This window comes from Saccoglossus kowalevskii, chromosome 13 (genome assembly GCF_978046115.1).
Source record: "Saccoglossus kowalevskii chromosome 13, keSacKowa6.1, whole genome shotgun sequence".
Lineage (NCBI taxonomy): Eukaryota > Metazoa > Hemichordata > Enteropneusta > Harrimaniidae > Saccoglossus > Saccoglossus kowalevskii.
The window spans coordinates 26,673,332-26,695,703 of NC_140653.1; the positions used below are offsets into that span (position 1 = coordinate 26,673,332).

Here is a 22,372-nt window from a genome sequence, read left to right on the forward strand (position 1 = left end):
ACTTGTATTGAATAAGCTGAATAAACCCCCGTGGCTTTGTGAAATTATTAAGAATGTTTCATAGTTTATTTACAAAGCCTTTCAAGAATGAATAGATAGTTGATAGTTTTAAATTTTATTGTTTGTCTTTAAAAAAATATCATATTTTAACACATTACATTGTACTTTGAAACTTAACATTATAATATTTTCTCTTTATTATTTCATTATTATTATACTTTGGTATACGTTTATTGCTACTGTATTGAAAGAAGAACTGGAATTCTAAAGATGCAATAAATATTACTATTACTCGTACTGTAATAATTATCACTCGAGAAACGAATCAATCAACAAACGATAATTCAAAGATGGCCGCCTCCATAGTGTGACATGTTTTTGATCATCATTGAAGATTTGTAGCGATTTCTTCCATGCGAATGACGACACATCATATCGTATTGTGCAGTATAGTTGAAAATGGAGTGCCGGGTTATATCAACTAGGGTAAGAGTTATACATTATGTGTCTAATACTTTATGTGATTGATGTGTAAATAAGAAGGACGGCGATTTCAATCTGGGATTTGACATCACAGTCACTTGTGTGAGACGAGTGTGGGGACAGCGTACGGTCCGATTCACGTACGATTCGCGTAATATTGACGTACAAATTGAAATACCCATAATTTACACAAACATTTATACGAGTATATAACATGTGTAGGAAAATAAGTATCAACTTATTTATTTTGAAGAAAATCATGGTCACAACTAGTCCCACAGTCTCGTTCACATCGGAAGTCACGTAGGCTCAAACAAGTATAAAATAGCCATAGAAACAGACGTAAAACGCATAAATATGTTTACATATGTAAAAAATATAGTCTCAAATTATCATCAATCAATTTAAAAAACAAATAAAATCTTTGATGATGTTTTTATTTGTAATCATTGCCCTTTGACCTTCTGCGCATTCGCAGTCGTGTCAAGGAACACTATGAAAATATTTATAACCACAGAAAATACTAAATTGATCTCAATTTTTCTGCAAAAAAATAGTGTTAAATTAGCAGAAATTGCTATATATCAACATTTGCGTAAATAATTGGATATTTCAATGGCATATCAATCGTATGTGAATCAAACACGAATCGAATGCAAATTGAACGCTGTCTTCACACTCATTTCAGTGATTAAGTCATACGTGTAGAAAAATCCAAACCTCACCATTAATCTTATACAATCAACTCTGACTTTTACTTAGCCCGGAGTACAGTTCTGTAGGTTGGTCTCCTTCCGTTGATCATTTGGCCCCACAGTCCTGAGAAGTCGTATAGACTGGGGATTCAACATCCAGCTACAAATTTATGGAGGAGAGACTTTCATCATCATGAGGGGCCGGTCAAATGATCAGTGGAAGGAGACCAACCTACAGGACTGTACTCATGGCTACTTTTTACTGTATCGTATTTGTGTCTGATTGTTAATTCTAGTGCTTTCTTAAAAGTGTGATTGTCTGGAGAAGAAACCCAAAACTATGGTTGCTTTCCAAGCGTTGTTACTCTGGTCAACGGCAGAAACAGCATGGTAGGTGAGAGGGCTCTCTGTCCTCAGTACTGACCTGGTATAAACACCCATTTATGATACTGTCTAGTGAAGTTGTGAATTCAAAATATCATGTTTTCCGGTCACATATACACAAAAAAATGTACTGTGATGAGAGTTGATACTATAATTATGTCAGATATTTGCATTAAAACCGAATGCACTACATGTGGCAATTGACTGTTTAAAAGAAAATAAATAGTGCATGTTCTTAATGAATGTTCTTCGCAGGGAAACCCAAGGTAGCAGATGTACCAATAGAGACAAACAAAACGAGAAACATTGGCATAATGGCACATATAGATGCTGGCAAGACTACAACGACGGAAAGAATGTTGTACTACTCTGGTTTCAGTAGACATCTTGGAGGTATAGCTGTGTAATGTAATTTTATCTATTGAAAGCTTGCACACAGATGCATCATCCGCTCGCATGGTTTGTATGCATTCATCCCACTCTAAAAAAAAAACCTGTTCTATTGAAGATGTGCTTCTCATAGAACAAATATGGTATCATTTTTCACTTCACAATTAGTTGTGACTTTTTATAATGATTATGTTTACGATGCCACACTGCACATATAACAAGTGGCAATTTTTTTTATTTTGTTTATCATTCATTCTTCAAATATTAAATTCAATTAATCTTTTTTGCAATGATTTTTGTCGAATTCAGCATTTAACAAAAAAAGCATCAAAATTTCCAAAATAATTTTTTCAGACTGACCAACATTGATGGGTGAGAAATCTAGGTGAATAGGTGTGACATTCCTAAATACTTTACATACATGTAATGTTAATTTAATTTTAGACGTAGATTCAGGTGACACCGTCATGGATTATATGGCACAAGAAAGAAACCGTGGTATTACCATAACATCTGCTGCTATTACATTTCATTGGAATAATAATAGAATTAATTTAGTTGATACTCCAGGTAAGTTAATTAATTTCATCTCATTTGTCTCTGGAATAATCCTTTTCAACTGTTTTGTTTCTGAGATAATTCATTTCATCTCATTGGTCTCCTGAATAATCCATTTCGTCTTCTTGTCTCTGCGCTAATCGTTTTCAAATCTCATATCTCTTGAATAGTCTATTAGATCTTGGGCTATGGTATGTCATTGCATGTATTTCAAGTTTCATCCATTTTAACATGTGTTTCTGTGGACTAATCCATTTTGTCTTAATAATTACTGGTACTCTCAGTAATGAACAAGTGCAGTGGTGTTTGTTTGCTTTGGAGTTATGCTTACAATTAGCGTGTTGAATTTTCAGAGAAAAAAATTCAAAGTAATTTATCAGTGTTATATCTCACTTTTCTGTGCAGGTCATGTTGATTTCACTGTAGAGGTGGAGCGTTCATTGAGGGTATTAGATGGTGCTGTAGCTGTATTTGATGCATCTAAGGGAGTCCAGGTAATGTACATGTATGTAGGTTTCAGTAGATATTGACCAACCATCACAAACTGTTGCTGACATGTGGACGTCTCTCAGTTGTCAAAGGATGTTTTGATGACATATTTTTCATTATTTCAGGCCCAGAGTCTGACAGTCTGGAGGCAAGCTGACCATTACAGAATACCACGGATAGCTTATTTAAATAAAATGGATAAGTTTGGTGCTGATTTTGAGTATTCTGTCAACTCCATTGAAGAGAAGTTAAAAGTCGTGCCTCTATTACTACAGGTAACCAACTATTTTCAGACATTTATTTTGTAATGATTTCAAAACATATTTACTACATCAGAATCAATACTGTTCTAAATCTTTTAAGTTGTTTTATATTTAAGTTGTGCCAAATGTTCTGAGCATGGTTAAGGTAAAAAAAAATATAAAAAAATTTGAAGACATTTTTGATATTTTGTGGAGTGACGAGTTACATAAATGACAAAATGTAAATAAATGACTGGATACTTGATTATGTTCTCTGAAAACGATGACTCTGAGATTTCCCTATATTCCCTTGACTTGATTCCAGTCTTTCACTGCTGTGCTGTTGTGACTCTGCCTTGGGTGCCTGGTATGTAGCTTGTGTCCCTGAGTTTAATAACAGATACAATTGAGTGCAGTATAACAAACTGTATATGGCAACTATATAGTCCCTAAATATGGACATTAAAAACAATGCCAGATACTGGATTTACTGTATAATGTTAAACTTTCTCAAATCAATGATCTAGATCCCACTTGGTCAACATAACACATTTTCCGGAGTTGTTGATCTGATCACTATGGAAACCCTCACATGGAGCTCGAAAGATCACAGCGATGATGGATCAAAGTTTGAAAGAAGAGCATTGGACAAGAGTCTGGACAAAGATCTCTATGACAATGCTTTAAATATGAGAGAGAATCTTATTGAACAGGTGAGTAAATGATTGGCTAATTGACAGTGTTGCTGCAGTGGTGACAGGGCTGTTGGAGTAGTGACAGGGCTGCTGCAGTAGTGAGGGGCTGCTACAGTAGTGGCAGGGTAGCTACAGCAATGGTAGCATTGTTGCAGCAATGACAGTGTTGCAGCAGTGACAGGGCTGCAACAGCAAAACTGGCTATAGCGATGACGGGGTTGCCACGGCAATGACAAGATGGATGCAACAGTGACAGGGCTGCTGCTGTCTCAAATTTGATAGTACCGTAAAATCTGTATTAAAAGCCACATCCCCAATAGAGAAGCCGCACCCATTCTTTTTGAACAATCGAGACCCAAAAATTCACCAGGTTGCATATGTGTAGATACTCTAATAGAAGCCGCATTTCCTCTGTTGCATTGTACCATTTTAATAGAAGCCGCGGCTTTTAATACAGATTTTACAGTACATGAATCTGGTGTGATATTAGAAAGTCTTAAATGTGTCTTATATTAATTTTTCTGTTCGAATTTTTACATTTTTGTTTTTTGTCTTGAATGTACATGAGCATGAAGTTAAGCATTATTTACGATGATGTTTTCCAAGAATAGTGCACTGACTCTCATAATTTGTATTTGTATAATTGTATTTTGTGGTTTTCCATAAGTTTTATAAAGTCTGTTGGAATGGAATGAATTATCTGTTTTCTTGTTTGAGTGTGCTGCTAAAACAGGTCTTCATTCACAAAAAAATTAGTTCGTAGTAAGTGCGTAACAAGGTCTGCAATTGATCAGCTGAGGCCTGTTAATCGTTGATGAGATGGCAATGCATTATGGGATAGTGTGCTTGTACATGTAACTTCTGTCATAGTTTATATCTACGAGACATTATTTTTACCTTGTCCCATAATGATAATGAAGTGGCAAGATATATCATAGTCAATGTTGTTGTTAAGTCAACATTTAATGCAATATCGTTTCGCTACATTCAACATTCTGTGACTTTGAATGCAAAATGTTGACAAACCATAATGGTTTTTTGCACCAGCTAGGTGATTTGGACGACAAGATGGCAGAGTTGGTGTTGAATGCTGTTGACGAAGATGTTAGCAATATTTCTACTGAAGAGGTAAGTTAAATACAGTAGTAGTATATTGGATTATTACTTATCTTGATGTGATGAATCTACTTTTTATAGAATTCCACGATGCAGTGTTTTACTGCTGTATTGTTGTGACCTTTGACCCAGTCTTGTAATTAATTATTCGGGCATGCTCAGTAGCTGTCTCATAATGATTCTTAGGAAAATCACACATGTGTGTTAAATCTTATTTTTGTCCCAGCCAGACGTAGTTCGAAATAGGGACTTATATCTATTCCATGTCAATTTTTGTACATCCTTTGACTGATATTATTCTAGGGTAGTACACAGATAAGACATATGTATGTAAATTTGTTTTTCATTTCAATGACTGTAAAAATTTGATTCAAAATGGCTGTCTGATTTACTTTTTGGTCAATAACTGAACAGCTGTTTATATTAACTGGAATTTTCCTAGAAATGAAAAGTTTAGTATGATGATAGCAACATTTGTAAATGCAGCTAGACATGATGAGAAATCTCCTCCATTTTTATTGATGCAGATTTACAGCGCTGTCAGGAGAGCCACTCTGAATCTAAAAGCTGTGCCGTTATTATGTGGCAGTGCATTGAAGAATAAAGCCGTACAACCACTTATGGACGCCATTAATCTGTATTTACCATCACCAAACGAGTGTACGCATGAATTTGTGTAAGTATACCATACATGTAACACTGTTTATTATCCATTAAAATTAGTTGCGTTGCCTAGCGATGTTGATAAGTGAAACAAAGGCTGTTCTCAGCATAATGTTAATCTACATATTCACCTGCTATTGAAAATATTGTTCTTGTAATATTCGCGATATTCTGAATGTTGAAATAATTAAATTTAATTTTAAAATTTTCAAGATAGTTTGAAAGCATTTGTTGGGGGGGGGGGGGTTATTTTGCAAAGGTCACATTGAGTCTCTCTCTTGATGATTGCTAAATAAAATTTCCCTTGCCGAAATTCTCAAAAGTTATCTAAGCATTATTATATTGCTGGAGAGTGTAACTTTTCTGAAAGGTGTGTTGTATTGTGTGTAAGCCCAGAAAAGTTCCCTTTTTTGGGGAGTCATCAATTTTAGACTCAGAGACACCTATTGTAGTGAGCTGTTTAATGCTATACCACATGATGTGTTTAATTCTGTTTTCAGCAATCTTATTTTGTGTCCATTCATACGTGACCTGACACACGTATGATCATTATCGCTTCATTTCATGTAAAGAAAGATTCCCTATCGGACAGTGATTTAAATATTCAATGTATCTTTCTCTTCGCAGGCAATACTACGGTAAAGAACTGTGTGCGCTGGCCTTTAAGACAATCACAGATAGGCATCGAGGAGCGTTGACTTTTTTAAGAATCTACTCTGGTAGTATCAAATCAGGAGCTAAGTTATATAATGCAAATAGAGATGTCATGTATGTTACATTTTTTTGCTATGGATTCAAAATGAATCAACAAAATAAAAAAAAGGTTTTCATGATATAATTGTTTAATCATGCCATGATATGACATGTTAAATATCAAAAATGATAAGTACAACTGTAACTTATTATCATTTCCAGGGAGCCTGTTACCAGGTTGTTAATGGCGTACGCTGATGATTTCAAAGAAGTTCCATTAATAACGTCTGGTAATATTGCTGTTGTTATGGGATTTAAAGAGGTATGTGAATTGAGTTTTGAAAGTTCTCTTTCCAACAAAGTTGATAAATAAGTATAGATTGATTTCTGTCTTTTCATCTGTCCGCTTTGATGTCTGTCTGCGTTGTTAACTGTGACACTGTTTTGTCACTTTGATGTGCTATGGTCAGAAATTAATGGATGCAAGTACATGTGTTTTTATGTGTGGTGACTCATTATATAAATATGCTCCATAGTTAGACTACATTGAATGTTGTATATTCATAATCAATCGCCATTTTTACCTTGCTCATAATGATAATAAAGTTGTGAGGTATAGAGCTTACCATTTCTGTTGTTGCCATCATCATCATCTTCATTGTTGTTGTAGTTAACTCCTACTTGTGGCCTTGATAATTCAAGTAATTTTTGTCTAAACCTTCTCCAAAAAGTAATGTTTATTTTTTATGGCTGGCTTATATTTAACTTTGACAGGTGCTAGTCATCGCAAACTTCTTGTCCAATGTGGATCTGATGCAATGTATACATCATATTTAAACATTTATTTCTGGCCAGCTACAGACAACACTTGGAACTATATTTTGCAACCAAACTTTCCTACTGCAATTTCTTCACAAACTAGGGGTGTGCCTATTTGCTTATAATCAGCTTAACAAATCTATAGACTGGGAAGGTGTACCTTTTGTATTCCGCAGCCCTAACACTAACTTTAACACTACACTCCAGGACTAAATTGTATATGCTCATCCTATGAACATCTATGTTTATCTAGAGGGGGCATATACAATTGGATTGGGGCTGGAAGTGAGTATAAAACACTAACTTTTGATTCTACACTAGACTATCACAGGAGACACCATTGTCAGCTCAAAATCTGTGCTGGAAGCTGCAAAGCGAGCCAGACAGAGACAGCTGAAAGAAGAAGGGAAACTTGATGCCAAAGAAGTAAAAGAGATGAGAAAACATAAACATAATAAACACAAACGTAAACATAAAGAACTATCCAGCGATGTTCCCGTATTAGCCGGTTTGGAGGTACCAGAACCTGTTTTCTTTTGTACAATTGAAGCACCATCTATCTCGCAACAAAAAGGTAGGGAGAAATATTAAAATATAGAGATTGTTGACGTTCGGACACAGATACAAAATTGTCTTATTCACTACGTTCAATTACCCACCATAGACTCCGGTCAGTCAAAATGACTATTTTGAACTGTTGTTTTCCCCTTTGTGTGTAGTATTTTTCACAACAAAGAAATTAAAATCCGGCGCCACTACATAACCAGTTGGTTTTCATGGGGGCACCTTTTACAACTGTAATTCGTTTCCCTCATGCATGTCGTCTTTTATTTTCAATGTATTTAGCAAAATATAGATGTAATGACAGCACCAGGGCTCGCTGCCGTTTTCTTTCCGGTCTCCTCGTGTTTCGAGTAGACCGTGCAGTGGTTATATTCAGAATTTACCATCATAAAACCCGCATCCGAGATACTTTGTCATAGCTACGTGCGGGTTTTGGGGTTTTTTGCGTGAAAGCGTGTTTTTTTCACTGGAGTTCTGAGGCCTGAGATTTTTATTCAGAGCCATCAAAATCACTGAGACTGACCGCGTCACAGCAAGGTCATCCCTGGCATCCCAATTGCATCCCTGGCAGGCCGGGTAGATCAGACGCAGTCGGAGCGAGCTGTCTCCACTGTGTCCCCTCGGTGGGCAAGCTGGAAGAGACACAAAAGCATGTTTGCATTCAAACACGTCTCTTCCGGGGAACCCCTGTTCCCAGTCACGGCTCTCCCACTATTTTGCTGGCAGCCAAGTCTCTGATCTCGGGGCAGGGGTTCCAGGGTAGGGCACACGTTGACCAACCCCACTTTCAGCCAGCTAGGGTTCGTCATGCGGTAACGGTACAACAGTAACGAATTTATCCTTGTGTCCGGTCTCCGCTGTGGGTTTTGACTCCTTTTTTACAGACCCACGAGCGTCCCGAGAGGGAACAGACCCTGTCATGAGACACACAGTCGAACACGCTCCCTCTCACATATTTAAAGTGCAAGGAGACGCAGTTCGCTCGCGTCGGATACAGCCGGTACTCCGGGCGGTCCCTCAGAGTCTTCCATCTGTATGACTCGGTGAGCCATGCTTTTGGAGTGAGGCGGAGTATCATCGATCCGAGTGATACGATGTATATACCCCCACCCTTGATCCTAAAGTGACCACCTAAGGTTGCTTCAACGCTTATGGGATCACGGGCGTCGGGATCCAAAGCAACCCCGTCGGCACGTCTCTCCCTGTCCGCCTGAGTGCGGAGTGGGGCGCAGAGCACGCAAACGGTGTTGATGGGCGGCGTTGGTCAGCCGCGGAGGATGTAATGCTTAAGGCCCCCGGGTGGGGGATAACATTAGGCAACACTTCTCACTGGACCAAACGCTACCCGGTCGGTGTGGTTTCGGGATCAGACCCCATAGCGTGGGATGAGACCAAAACGCCCCCAACCGGATTCCAAGGCTCCTTCCCCAGACCCCGGTACCACGAATTTGGCAAACCAGGCAAAGGGGGATAGCCGTGTTCCATGGGTGTTTTTGCCAATTGAAGACGACCCTTCCAGCTCTGAGGGCAGAGTTTCTTGAGCACATTATTATGCGTGACCAGCACTCTGGAGACCTTGGAGGCAAAACGCACCAGCCTCCTAGACCAGGCGACATTTTTACTGGTGGGCCACCGCACATCTACATGCGACACCCCCTAGTGTCGCCTGGCTCTCTTGGGCAGGGACACTACCATGCTACGAGACGCGGCCTTATACGCATGTGTTTTCGCCGACAAGCTGAGCCGGGGTACGTCCCCACCTCAGTGATGCAGACTGGACATCCTCCACCCTCTTTGTTCAGGGAATGGTGGGTACAGTCTCGGAGCTTCAGGGTGCAATGAATCAGAGGGTTCAGATCGAATCCGCTAGCCAGTTGGTCCTGCCATGGGCAAGCGGAGGGCACCCCAAGCACAGAAAACACCCTAGGGCGTCGTCCGCTAGCCAGAGTCAGCCAGGAGGCAAGCGCTTATACCCTTCCATGGGAGGGAAGGGTAGTGGCACGCCCCCAGGGAAGTAAGAGCCAGGTGGTGGCTCCTCACCCTCTCTGGGCGGACGTCTACCCGGCAGCAGTGGAGGCATGTTTGACGCTCACCTCTGCAACCGGTGGGGTGGGGGGGGGGGGGGGAGCAGGCACGTGCTCGGTGAATGGCCAGGTCACAACTTAGTGACTACTTCAGGCCTTGGAGAACTCACCTCATGGGGGAAGGGAGCACCCCCTCTCGCAACTGCCGAACACATGGCCACATATCCCTGTCGTACACAGATTGCGCCGGTGTAGTCCGGTTTGGAGACGGCGGTTACCGATCCCTGGACCTTTCCAGGTGGTGACATCCGTTTACGGGATACCGCTGAAATCTCCATTTCCCCCCGTTAGTGTCTCCCCTGTTGGGCACTGCCAGGGACTCCCGCAAGGCGGAAGCAATCAGTCAGGAAGTAGCAGTTTGCTGGGGAAAGACGCCATACACAGGGTACATCAGCCGGAACTAAGGCCAGGCTTCTACCCAAATGTGTTCGTAGTACCAAATCTACAAGTGGCTGGCGTCCAGTTTTGGACCTAGGCAGACTGAATCAGTACATGCTCCTCGATCGGTTCCACATGGAGACACCATTCAGGGTTCTTCTCTCCATCCACCCTTTTGACTGGCTAGCCCCGCTAGACTTAAGCGGGGCCTACCTACACGTACCGATGCACCCAGCGAGTTGCCATCTCCTTCGAATAGCCCAGCTGGGCCAAGTATTCGAATTTCGGGTGCCCCCTCGTTCGGGTTAGGCACAGCGCCCTACCTGTTCACCAGAGTGATGAAACAGGTAGTGCTCCTACTTCACCAGATGTCGGTACACCTCAATCCGTACCCAGACTTCTGGTTACCAACAACCCGGGCAAGGGGTAATAGCCAAACGCGTCAGGCTAACACAGGATTTACTTCACCAGTTGGGCTTGTTAGTAAATCGACAAGTCCCACCTCGACCCAACGCGCAGTTAGTGTCCCTGGGCATGGAGTTTTGACACAGAGGTAAGCTTGGCTTAGCTATTTCAAACGTATTGCTTAGCGCTAAGCATCCTAGCCGAATGCCTAGTCAGCGTTCCCTCGGTGTCCCTCCGTGAACTAATGCAGATCATCGAAATGATGACCTCGGTTTGAAGGGTCGTTCCCCAGGCCGCACTACGCAGCCGCCCGTTATAACGCTTGTTATAATGCCGAGCTCTCCTATGGGAACTAGATAGGCGGGTTTCGATCTCGGACCAAGTGAAGGAAGCCCTGCCCTGGTGGTCGTCACTGGCCAACCTCGAACAGGGGAGCCCCTTGGGCTCGCTCGCCGCAGGTATGACTCTGGTAACAGATACCTCCCTTCAGGGTTGGGGAGCGCATCTATTGGGCCAACAAGCCCACGGATATGGCCCCCGCATTAATTTCGGGACTACCATATCAACCTGCTCGAACTGAGAGCAGTGTACCTAGCACTACCACGCTTTCTACCCGTAGTTCGAGACCACTGAGTCCTGCCCCGCACAGGCAACGCAGCGGTGGTCTCCTTCAAGAAGGAGGGGGGACACATTCCCCATCGTTGTCAGTCCTAGCGGAGCAAAATCCTCCTTTGGTGCCTGGAATAAAATGTGGAGCTAACCGCACACCACCTTCCAGGGGTGAGGAACAGTCTGGCGACGCCCTTTCAGGGCGGCTCCGTCTCCTGAACACGGAGTGGCTGATACCCCAGTGGGTAGCCTCCAGGCTGTTTCGACCGTGGGACGGTCCAAGGTTGGGCCGTTTTGCCGCACCCCGGAACGCCAAGCTCTCGATGTACGTAACACTCCTGCTGACTTCAGGAGCCTGGGCCAGGGTTGCTTTGCTAGCCCCGTGGACCCACTTAGTTGTGTACGCCTTTCCTCCCTTCCCGCTAGTTTACCGGGCACCGGAGAAAACTTCGACAGGTGCACACCCGCATATTATCATGGGTTGCACCCAATTGGCCAAGCAAGGCCTAGTTTCCACTTCTGTTGGAAATGCTAGTCGAAGCGCCAGCAGTGCTTCCGGACTTACCGGACCTGCCGTCCCAACCAGACGACACACTACCAACGAGCCCAGCAGGTATCACTTACACGCATAGAGGCTCTCAGTAGACCCGCACATACGAAAGCCTTATCTGAGCGGGCTGCCAACGTCCTGGCCAGGGCAAACAGGGATTCCACGGCCTACATTTCTAGGCTGCAAGCATACACTGATTGTTGTAGCGGAAGGGAGATTGATCCATACCATCCCTCTATTGGCCAGGTAGCAGGCTCCTTCGTCCACATGTTTGACGAAGTGGGTTTGTCCTATGCAGCGAGCATTGGCTACAGGTCGGTCTTGTCCCCCACCACTCAGAACGTACGGGAACAAGACTAGCCGATTGTCCTATTATTAGGAGACTATTTACTGCTTTCCAGACGCCAAGACCCCATACAAGGGAGCCGCCCAACTGGGACTCGTCGGCTGTGTTGTCTGCTCTAAGCAGACCGCCCTTTGAGCCTCTCCAATCAGCTCCACTCAAAGTTTTGACGTGGAAAATAGTCTTCCTACTGGCCCGCGCCTCAGGTAGGCACCGATCAGAGCTAGGCGCACTGTCCTTTGCGGACGGTTGTGCCGCTTTTATGGACGATCAAGTTGTACTAAAGACACGAATCTGGTTTCTCGCCAAGAACTAAATCCCAGGACATGATCCTCAACCGATCGTCATCCCCCGGCTGGCAAATATTGTCGGTCCGGCAGATCAGGAGGAATTGCTTCTCTGCCCGGTCCGAGTGCTGAGTTGCTACGAGAACCGTACCAGGTTTTCCAGACGGGGAAGCAAACATATGTTTTTGTGTTACGGCCCTGGCAAACAGGATAAGCCGGCTTCCCCGACTTCCATCTCCAGGTGGATTACTGCGACTGTACTGGAGGTCTATAATACACTATCCTCCTCAACACAGACCTTGAAGAGACACCAAGTACGAGAACATGAGGTCTGTGCGATTGCTAACTCACTAGCGCTAGCGTCAGGTGCCCCCCTCAAATACATTCTGAGGGCAGAACGTCTTCATCAACTACTACCTAAGAGACACCCAATCTATTGAGCAGGGTCTCTTCAGTTTAGGCCTTGTCGTAGCGGGTCAGGCCTTGTTTGCTGACCCAGCCCGAACGACCGCAGGAGCCTCTGCGCATGGGCGATAAGTCAGTCTCGCCATTCTTGCGGGCAGATTGTCTGTTTCACTAGCACTTCCTGGAAGCTCCCAGGTTTCGCTTCTGTCGATCTACGCCCTCATGCGAACTGTTTCGGTCCTACTTCAAGCTTATCACCCCCAAATTCGGCTTCGGTCTAGCTTTCTCGGGCACACCGAACCCTGTCACCACAGTAGCATTGGCTTCTTGCTTCGGGGACAGCATAGGCAAGGTAAGACACCACCCTTCTTGGGTCTTAACTTAGGTTTTTGGGTTTGTTTTCATCCCGGAATGGGGAAAAGTTATTCATCATTCTCCTTTTTTTTCTGTTTGCTCGGAAAAACCCGCCACCTATCAGTGTCTGACTCTGCCTACAGTTCAAAATAGTCATTTTGACTGACTGGAGTCCATGGTGGGTAATTGAACGTAGTGAATTTAGGCAAGGGTTCTCCGAACCCGCCTATTCACATAGTTCATACCAACCATAGACTCCGGGTCCCCCCCCCCCCCAACCTCCCAACTCTTTCCGTCACATTGGTCTAAGTCCTAGAGGCGGAGAGAAAGGAACCAGAGTGATGGACGGCAACCTGTGGCGCTGCCAGGTGGCCTCGGTCACATGGGTTTGTGACGTAAGGGGTAAAAGAATCTTGAGGTCATGGGGCTTCCCCTGACCTGGATTCTCTCTCTCCGTCACCAGCAGAATCGCTGATTAATGCCTACAGTTCAAAATAGTCATTTTGACTGACCGGAGTCTATGGTGGGTATGAACTATGTGAATAGGCGGGTTCGGGGAACCCTCCCCTAATTTTATCATAAAAATCATTAATTGTTTAAATTTTTTTTGTTTTTTTTCAGAACTAGACAATGCCTTGTTATGTCTGATGCGAGAGGACCCGAGTCTGCAAACTAGAACGGATGAAGATACTGGGCAGGTAGTTTAATTTCTCATTCTGTTTTTACTAGTTTGATAAGTTATGTTCAATTTAAATGTCTGTGCATTGTTTTTGCATACCCTTTCTTAAAATGTGACCTGTGAATGGTTGAATTCTTGCATATTCTATGTTGACAGCCAATCAGTGCCACCCTAACAAAATGTTGTGGTTTTTCAAATCTAACCTGGCGGCCAATCCAGAAAGATGAGTGTGGCTGTACAGCTGTGAGGTTCTATTTCATTTATCCTATGATTCTCTACTTACGCATAATTGCACTTTTACAAACACCATGGGCTGCTTTCTATATATTTCAAAAAGGGATGGATAGATATTTTTTCATGTTTTCCTACTTTGAAAAATTCATTCCTTTATTACATTATTGCCAACAAACCCAGCGTACATAAACTACAGTGTACACTCATGGTTTCTGAAAAGGTGGGTGCATCCACTAAAATCATCACTAACCATGTTAAAGTCCGAGACTAATTTTTGTGAGAACTGCAGTGTACATACATGTCATGTACATACAAGTCTGTCATGAATTATTATGTTTCGAAATATGTTCTGCTATTTGTAACCAAACAAGTTGTTATTTTCAAGGAACAGTTGGGTCCCTAAGTTAAAATATCTTGGGGTCAGCATGCTCCTAAAAAGAAATTCTAATGTGTAGGACTGTAAGGGGTTAGTCATAAGAAAGTTAAGGGAGAATTGTAAAATTTAAAATTTTTATTGAAAAAAATAATTATTTATAAAATTACAGCATAATATACAATGTATGTGAAAAATAAAAATGAAACTCAAAAGTCAATGAAGGAATAAGGTAATTTGCGCTTTCCTTCTCTCGTAGTTTCTCTCATGGTCAACTGTTAAACAATATGTGTTTTTACAGACAGTGCTACTTGGCATGGGGGAGTTGCACCTGGATATAATCCGTGACAGAATCCAGAACGAGTATGGCATTGAGGCAGAACTAGGCCCTCTACAGGTGTCTTACAGAGAAACAATTACAAAGCCTTCAGAGGAACAGAGTGAGTGTTTAGGGTTGCAACATTATGGTGTGGGGATTGTAGAAGTGAAAGGAGGGGTGATTGATGGCATTCCTAGTTCCTGTATGGACATTGTAAGAAAACTAACATTCCTTCTATGTCATCGTCTGTCCACTGTAATTTCCTACATGTATTTATAGTGTAATTTCCTGGGGATAATTTCATTCAAACTTGACCATCAGATCACATGGCTTCCAAATGCATGAATTTTGTAATGATCCATGGCTGATCAGTGGCCATTTTGTGGCATTTTTGTCAAGTATAAATTTGAAGTTATCTTTTGGATACTAGAAAGCATTTCTATAGCATTTATTCAGAATAACATAGAGATAATGATAGGAAAGCTAAACTGGTGTTTACTTTTCAATATTCTGTATGAACATGGAAAATCGCTTTTCCTGTTGACAGTCACTTTGGACAGAACAATTGGTAGCAAGCACCACAATGTTACAGTGACCTTGAAAGTAAGCCCAAATCCTGGATCTGGTGTTCTGGAACATGTTATGGTATCATTGGATCATCCGGAACAAAGCTATGGTAGTGAAATGATCGAAGCAGTGCAGACTGGGGTATTGTCTGCTTGTACTCAGGGTAAGTGGTACATGGAAATGCATTGTGGGAACAGTATGATTAAAGCAGTGCAGACAGGGGTATTTTCAATTTGTACCCAGGGCAAGTGATACACGAAAATGCCTTATGGAACTGGTGGTTGTCAGAGCAAATAATTCCTGTGGTATAATTTCTTATGATTCACAGATTATGTGATATCAAAATGAACTCTGTTGTGTAATTGTCGTCATATAGAATTCAACACTGCCTTTATTAGTAGCACTTATATAAACGACAGAGGTGTGTCTCTGTCAAAATAAATCATATTAAAAGTATACAACAAAAAAATAGAGCAAATCTCTCTAAAATAAACATATTTTTTTATTGAACAAGACACTTCGCGATGAGCGTCTTTTGCGGTCAGTAATATTTACGAACATTTTTGTTCACTATTTGCGATCCACTCCGCTAGGATTGCCCTTGAAATCAATTTTGTGTGTCTGTGTGTGTGATTTCAAGTGTTTTCATGTATTAATTCTTCTGTGATTTTGTTGGCTTGGCCTATTTCCCTCAAACTTGGCAGGCAGGTCACACCATCACCCTAGTTATTAGGTAAAATCTTAAAAAAAATTTGGTCCACCGTTGCCATAATAACAGCCAAACAAGCAGCCTCTCGGCTGAGATAGCTCCGCTGTTAGCAAGGCACATTTCAATTAAAGAACTGAAGATATCATTAGAAAATGAACAATATGTACAATGTATAGTACCAAAGCAATGGGACTTGCTGTTTTCAACAAAAATTCAAAAATATTACTTTTTACCAAAAATGCAAAATATTTATCAAAATTAGATAATTGAAGATATCATCACAAAATGAACAAATATGAGAGAGGTTTACCTGAGGTACCTATATGTATAATAACAAAGCAATCAGACTTACAGTTTTCAACAAGAAGTCGAAAATATCACTTTTTACCAAAAATGACAAAAGTATTCACCAAAATTAGAGAATTGAAGATATTATCATGAAATGAACAAATCTGAGAAAGGTCAACATGTAGTATCTATATATGTAATATCAAAATAATTGGACTTGTGGTTTTTAACAAGAAGTCAAAAATATCACTTTTTATCAATAATTACAAAAATATTGTCCAAAATTAGAGAATTAAAGATATCATCACGAAATGAACAAATCTGAGAAAGAACCATCCAAGGTACTTGCATATCAAATTTGAAAACAGTCTGACATGCGGTTTTGAAGAAGTTGAAATTGTAACGTTCATGACGACGACGACAATCAGTAATATGAACAGCTCCGCTATGTTGATAGCTTCGTGCCAAATGTATCTCCTCCTACAAATTTAGAATAAAACTCCTCAGACATAGCTCATTCTACTCAGCTTGAGTGTGGGCACAAAGTTACTATTTGAATTTTTGATATTGATCTTATTTCATTACCGAGAAATTTGACTCTTCTGTGATTTTTTTGGCTGGGTCGATTTGGTTCAAACTTGGCAGGCAAGTCACATCTTCACTCTAGTTAGGTTGTAAAATCTGAAAACAAATTCTGGTCCATCGTTTCCATGGCAACAGCCAAAAAACTGATTTTTTAGAATACCTTCGCGCCAAATGTGTCTCACCCTACAATTCTAGGATTACTCAGCCTGAGTTTGGGCATACATTTACTGGTTGTTTTATGTCTATTTTCATTACCAAGAAACTTGACCTCAAAGTTGGGGTAACTTTTCATCAGCAACGGCTTTTAACTGTTCTGTGTTTTTTTTTGCTTGACTGATTTTGTTTATACTTGACAGGCAAGTCGTACCATCACTAATTGAAAAAAAAATTCTCGCTCACCGCTGCCATGGCAACAGCCAAAAACAGATTTTTGAATACTTTCGCCCCAAATTTATTACTCCTACCAGTCTTGTAATAGCAGTGTTCATATGATCATGTTTTTTTTTATTTTGGCTTCGTTGCACACTGGTAAGAGATCACTGGCGCCAACATTGTTACACTGTATCAACGTAATCCCAACGCAACTTTGAACTATGAATGAACTGTAAATGATGCCTTCAATCTAGAAAATACTATCGGAAAACGGTTGGAAATAATCAATTTAACAGTAGAATATGTCCTAGCAATAAAATAAAGTGACTTCTAAAGACTGAACATTTTTTTGCGATCTTCGTATATGGGGCCCGGTTTTAGTTATCAACCCAAGTTAGCTTCATGTTCATGTCCTACCATGGCAAAAACATGATGTTGCTTGTTTTTGAGCAGAGCGGATCGCCAACCAGCCTACCGGCTTGTTTTATAAACTGGCTTGGCAATTCCCACCACCAATTAGACCATGTCACACAGCATTTTGGCTAATTTTCCAACAAATCCAAAATCACTCGATAATTTTATTTACTTTACATTTGTCCTATGATTACATTTTAAGTTTTGATAATTTTAATGCATACATGTACACTCACAAAAATACCCCCAAAAATTTAGTATATAGCCTTGAAAAAAATATTTCATTTTTTTCTATCTGTGTTACTTCATGTGGAAATCCTTATGAGATTTAAAGTTCAGTTCACAACTAACGGTTTTGCAATATTAGAGGCTGTGAACTTGTCCATGGAGGCTGCAAATTAATAAATATTGTATTCACTGACATTTATTTTGTATTTACATTTGCAATGAGTTCCACAGTATCTTTTTCTTACTGGTGACAGTGACTGTGTAGTGTTTTTGTTTTGTCGATTGTTGTCAGTTATTTGTTTTGTGTTCTTGGAATTTTGTACAAAAATCAACAACGGTTAAATAGGTATGTTATTTCCATTTTCCAGTATATCGAAGACAGTACTTGTATACTTTGTTATCCAGCATAAATATCAGATTGTTCGGAAGCATGAGATTGTAATGGCGCGATTGTAATGTAAATTTTGTTCATTAATGTTGTAAGATGACGCTTTCTCCGGGGCCTTCAGAGTCCCATGTTGACTATGTCCCGGCCTGTTTACTTGTTGTCAGTGTCTGAGTGGTATATACAAAATATGACCATTTGCTTCTATTCCCACTATCCTAAAATGCTCAAGTGAATGTTCAAGTCAAATTCGCGAGGGTGCATATTTTCGTACAGCATCGTTCGAATCGCATGGTCCCGTGTCTTCGACCTATAAGCCTCTACACGATACCGTGCGGGATTGCATAGTCTAATTGCGTATCTTAAGCAGTGAGATCTTATTGGGCGCGCCTCGAAACAAGGCGCCCAATCAGCTTGGACGTACCAAATTATAAAACAAAATTCCACTTCCTGTTTTTGTCGCTATGAAGACATCCTTCCCACACAAAACTGCGTCAATTGCCTGTACCTGATGAGGCTTGAGGGCACCAACACCGGAAACTTTTGCAATTTTATCATCACAAATATCACGATTCATGGGCACCGCCATTTTGTTCAAAATGAAATGCCAAAGAGGGATTTGTAACATGCAAACTGATTGGACAATGATTAGCCGCAACTGACTACTGGGGGCGCTGTTAGAATTCGCATATGATGGTCGTTCTGCCAAGGTCTGTTTAGAGGCTTGGCCGAATAAACTTAGACCTTGGCAAGCGAAGATGTCGTACAGTGGCGTAAACATTGCTACAATCAAAGAAGCGCTGAACAGAAAGTCAATTCTGGCCTAGTACCATTGTCAAATTCTGGGGAGTAGAAGACTATTTATATGGGAGACCTTACAATAAAAATTAAAATTGTTCGATTTGCATATCAAAATTCTTTATTCACCAAAAAACAAAGTTGTTATGTTTCTAGACACACAACAGACTCGAAACAATAAAAACTGTGCGATCTGCATTCTTAAAAATCAAGCCTTATCGCCCTTGCGTTTCCGAGCAAATAAATGTTGAGGCCAAAAATGACCGATTTTCGACCAATCTTCTATGAAATTTTCATAGCTAATTCAGTCCAGCAGATAGGGTATTTATTAGAGACGCCCGGAGAACCAAAATTTGGGACATGAATCGCTCTGGCAACGAAAAATCAGCGAAAATAGCCAAGGGAGTGAGGGACTGCATTTCAAAAACATATTTTATATATATGGTATATAATTAATGCATATTACCGGTAAATTAACATTGACACTGTGAACACCAGTGTGAATGGTGTTTCTTACCTAGCTACTTACATCACTGGAGATTTTTCAAGGGAAATCTTGCTTTACTGGTGCACTTGAAAAAAAAAAACTGCACATGTTTTTGATTGTTTTCAGGCCCACTGGTTGGTTTTCCCGTACTTGATATTGATGTTGAACTTCATAGCCTTGACGTAGCAGCCGGGACGTCCTCAGCTATGGTATCAGCTTGTGCATCACAATGTTTGCATAAAGCACTACAGTCACATGGAACTCGACTACTGGAACCCATGATGTACCTTGAGGTAATATACGACCATTGTACATGTCATATAAGTACCATGTGTACAAAATTCACTTTGTTGATATTGCTTACTAAATTGCTTCAAAACAACCTTTTTTTTTTACAAAGATAAGATTGGATTACATTGTGAGAAATCATTGTGTACAGTTTGACAATGCATAGATTCTTATTTTCCCCCAATAAATATGAATGTGTAATAAAATAAGTTAGTTGGCTACTGTTGAAACATATTGCATGATTTTTTTTTCACTTTTACAATATGGATTTATTCCTCATCCTGCCAGTCTCATGTACTTTAACATCGACTTGACCAGATAAGAGTTAAAGCTGATGCTCACTAGAAAGAATCGTCACTGAACTACTTTTCGCACAAAAATGTGACAAAAACACCCACGCAAATTTTAAAGCAATTTAATATGGTTGCTCTGGTAAAAATGTTTTGTCTTATCTCAAAATTTTGTCCAGGTACGTATGGCGAAAATAAATATTTATTCATGTAATTAACGTTAGTTATAAGATTAGTACTCATAGACCATATATCTGAACTAACAATCCCACAATCCACTATAATTTAGAATTGCGTTTTGGTCTATGGTCGTCCTCTATTATTGTGAAATTCTGAGAAATACGATTTTATTTTGAAACGTGAAAATAGTTCTGAAAAGGCACACATGTGCATGTTTCAGAATTTTTTTTCAACAAAATCGTTTGTACTGCATAAAAAAGGCCAAATGTTATAACAGTTTTGAGACAAAAAGATATATTTTTTTTTTTCGTTCTTAATAATAAGTCTGTCAGCCTTTGTCACCTCTCACTAAATCTTCCATATTTTTTCCAAAATTCCGAGCGTTATTTGAAATGATATAAACTTGGTCGAAAATTTATGTTGAAATTATAGATAAATACAAAAATGTTTGCAAAATGATGCTTGACAGAAAAAATATGGCATTCATTGGTGAATCAATATATTTTGTATAACTTGTGAGCATTTGCTGTAAACAAACTGTTCTTGTGTACAGGTAACTACTGATGAGGAAAGACTTCACTCTGTACTAGGTGATCTATCAAAGAGGCGAGCACATGTACAGGACGTACAAAATAGATTAGACAGCCGATTGGTCATTGCACAGACACCCCTAGCTAAAATGATGGTGAGTAAATGTAAATTTGGTTTCTCATTTCTGTTCTTTTAGCTCTATCAGGGATTGTGAAATGGGGTTTTCAATGTTCACAACTCCAATTCGTGAGTCAGGATTGGGCAACAATGTATTGATCTGTGGCTGCCATCATGCCATACACATGTACATGTTTGAATTTTGTGTGTATGGGTCAAATCGCAAACGTGTGGTATGACGACTGCCAAGTTTCTGGTATTGCTGCAATATGTTCTATTGCGGCATGATTGTACATGCAGCATCAATTATAGACTCTAGTTGTAATTTGCATATTTTTGAAAAAAAATACAATGCACCACTCCTCATAACACAACTATTTATCTTGTATATGGTTTGGTTATTAAAATGACTCCCTAAGTTGATGGGGAAAACAAATTGTAATAGTTTTCACCAATTTAGGGAGTCTTTTCATAAACAAAACTTGAGACTAACCTTATAAATATTTTTAAAAATTAGTCTAATAATCTTTATTGCTAAAAATTGTGACGATATTCTAAACTTTTTGTTTCTGTTTCTATACATGTCATTCCTCTCATCCACACTGTGCTCCAGCCCTGATCACCATCCCAAACCTGACTATCAAACGTAGAACCAATTCACAAACACTTGAAATGAAATGATGTCTTCTTCCTTTCAGGGCTACACTACTGCTCTGCGAACCTTGACATCGGGGACAGCGACATGTTCGCTTCATTTGTCTCATTACGAACTGATGTCCACACAAGAACAGCTTAAAGTAGTCAACAAATTAGGTGGATTTTAACGTAATTGTTGACGCTGGATCATCTGCTTGAGATTATATTATATTTATATAGTTTGTTTGTTTGTTTGTTCATTACTACAATGAATTTCATGGAGGCATGAATATTTTCATTGATTATAGAAACAATTTGGTAATTATTATTACCCACACGTTTTCGCAAATTTTCTTCCCTGCCATGCATGAATAAATACATTGTAATTGGTCAATTATATCAAAAACATTCATGCCTTTATGAAATTCACTGTACAATCATCATTTGAAAGTTGGTCATCACAGCTGTGTGTGTGCGTGTGTGTGTGTGTGTGTGTTCGATAAGGGTCCCATATGTGTCAAGTCAATGCAAAGCTATTTACAACACTGTGCCTGATTGGCTACCCAACCCTAACACCTAACATTCTGACCAATCAGAGAGCAGCTTGTATGTTGACATATCAAATTCTGCAAATGTGTTGTTTATTTACACATTTGAACACACTGGACTATGATGACCAGCAATCT

The 22,372-nt window shown here is 40.3% G+C and overlaps 1 protein-coding gene across 1 annotated transcript; it reads left to right on the top strand.

Moving 5' to 3' along the window:
- Positions 1–347: 347 nt before the first annotated feature.
- On the top strand, positions 348–21,925 carry LOC100374798 (ribosome-releasing factor 2, mitochondrial-like). The gene is made up of 18 exons (XM_006823328.3): positions 348–486; positions 1,475–1,568; positions 1,818–1,955; positions 2,397–2,522; positions 2,916–3,004; positions 3,125–3,274; positions 3,769–3,954; positions 4,984–5,064; positions 5,580–5,728; positions 6,343–6,483; positions 6,631–6,730; positions 7,549–7,801; positions 13,828–13,904; positions 14,794–14,932; positions 15,359–15,541; positions 19,771–19,937; positions 20,956–21,087; positions 21,749–21,925. The coding sequence occupies exons 1-18, from the start codon at positions 460–462 to the stop codon at positions 21,872–21,874; spliced, it is 2,358 nt and encodes a 785-aa protein (XP_006823391.1). The 5' UTR covers positions 348–459; the 3' UTR covers positions 21,875–21,925.
- Positions 21,926–22,372: the final 447 nt, after the last annotated feature.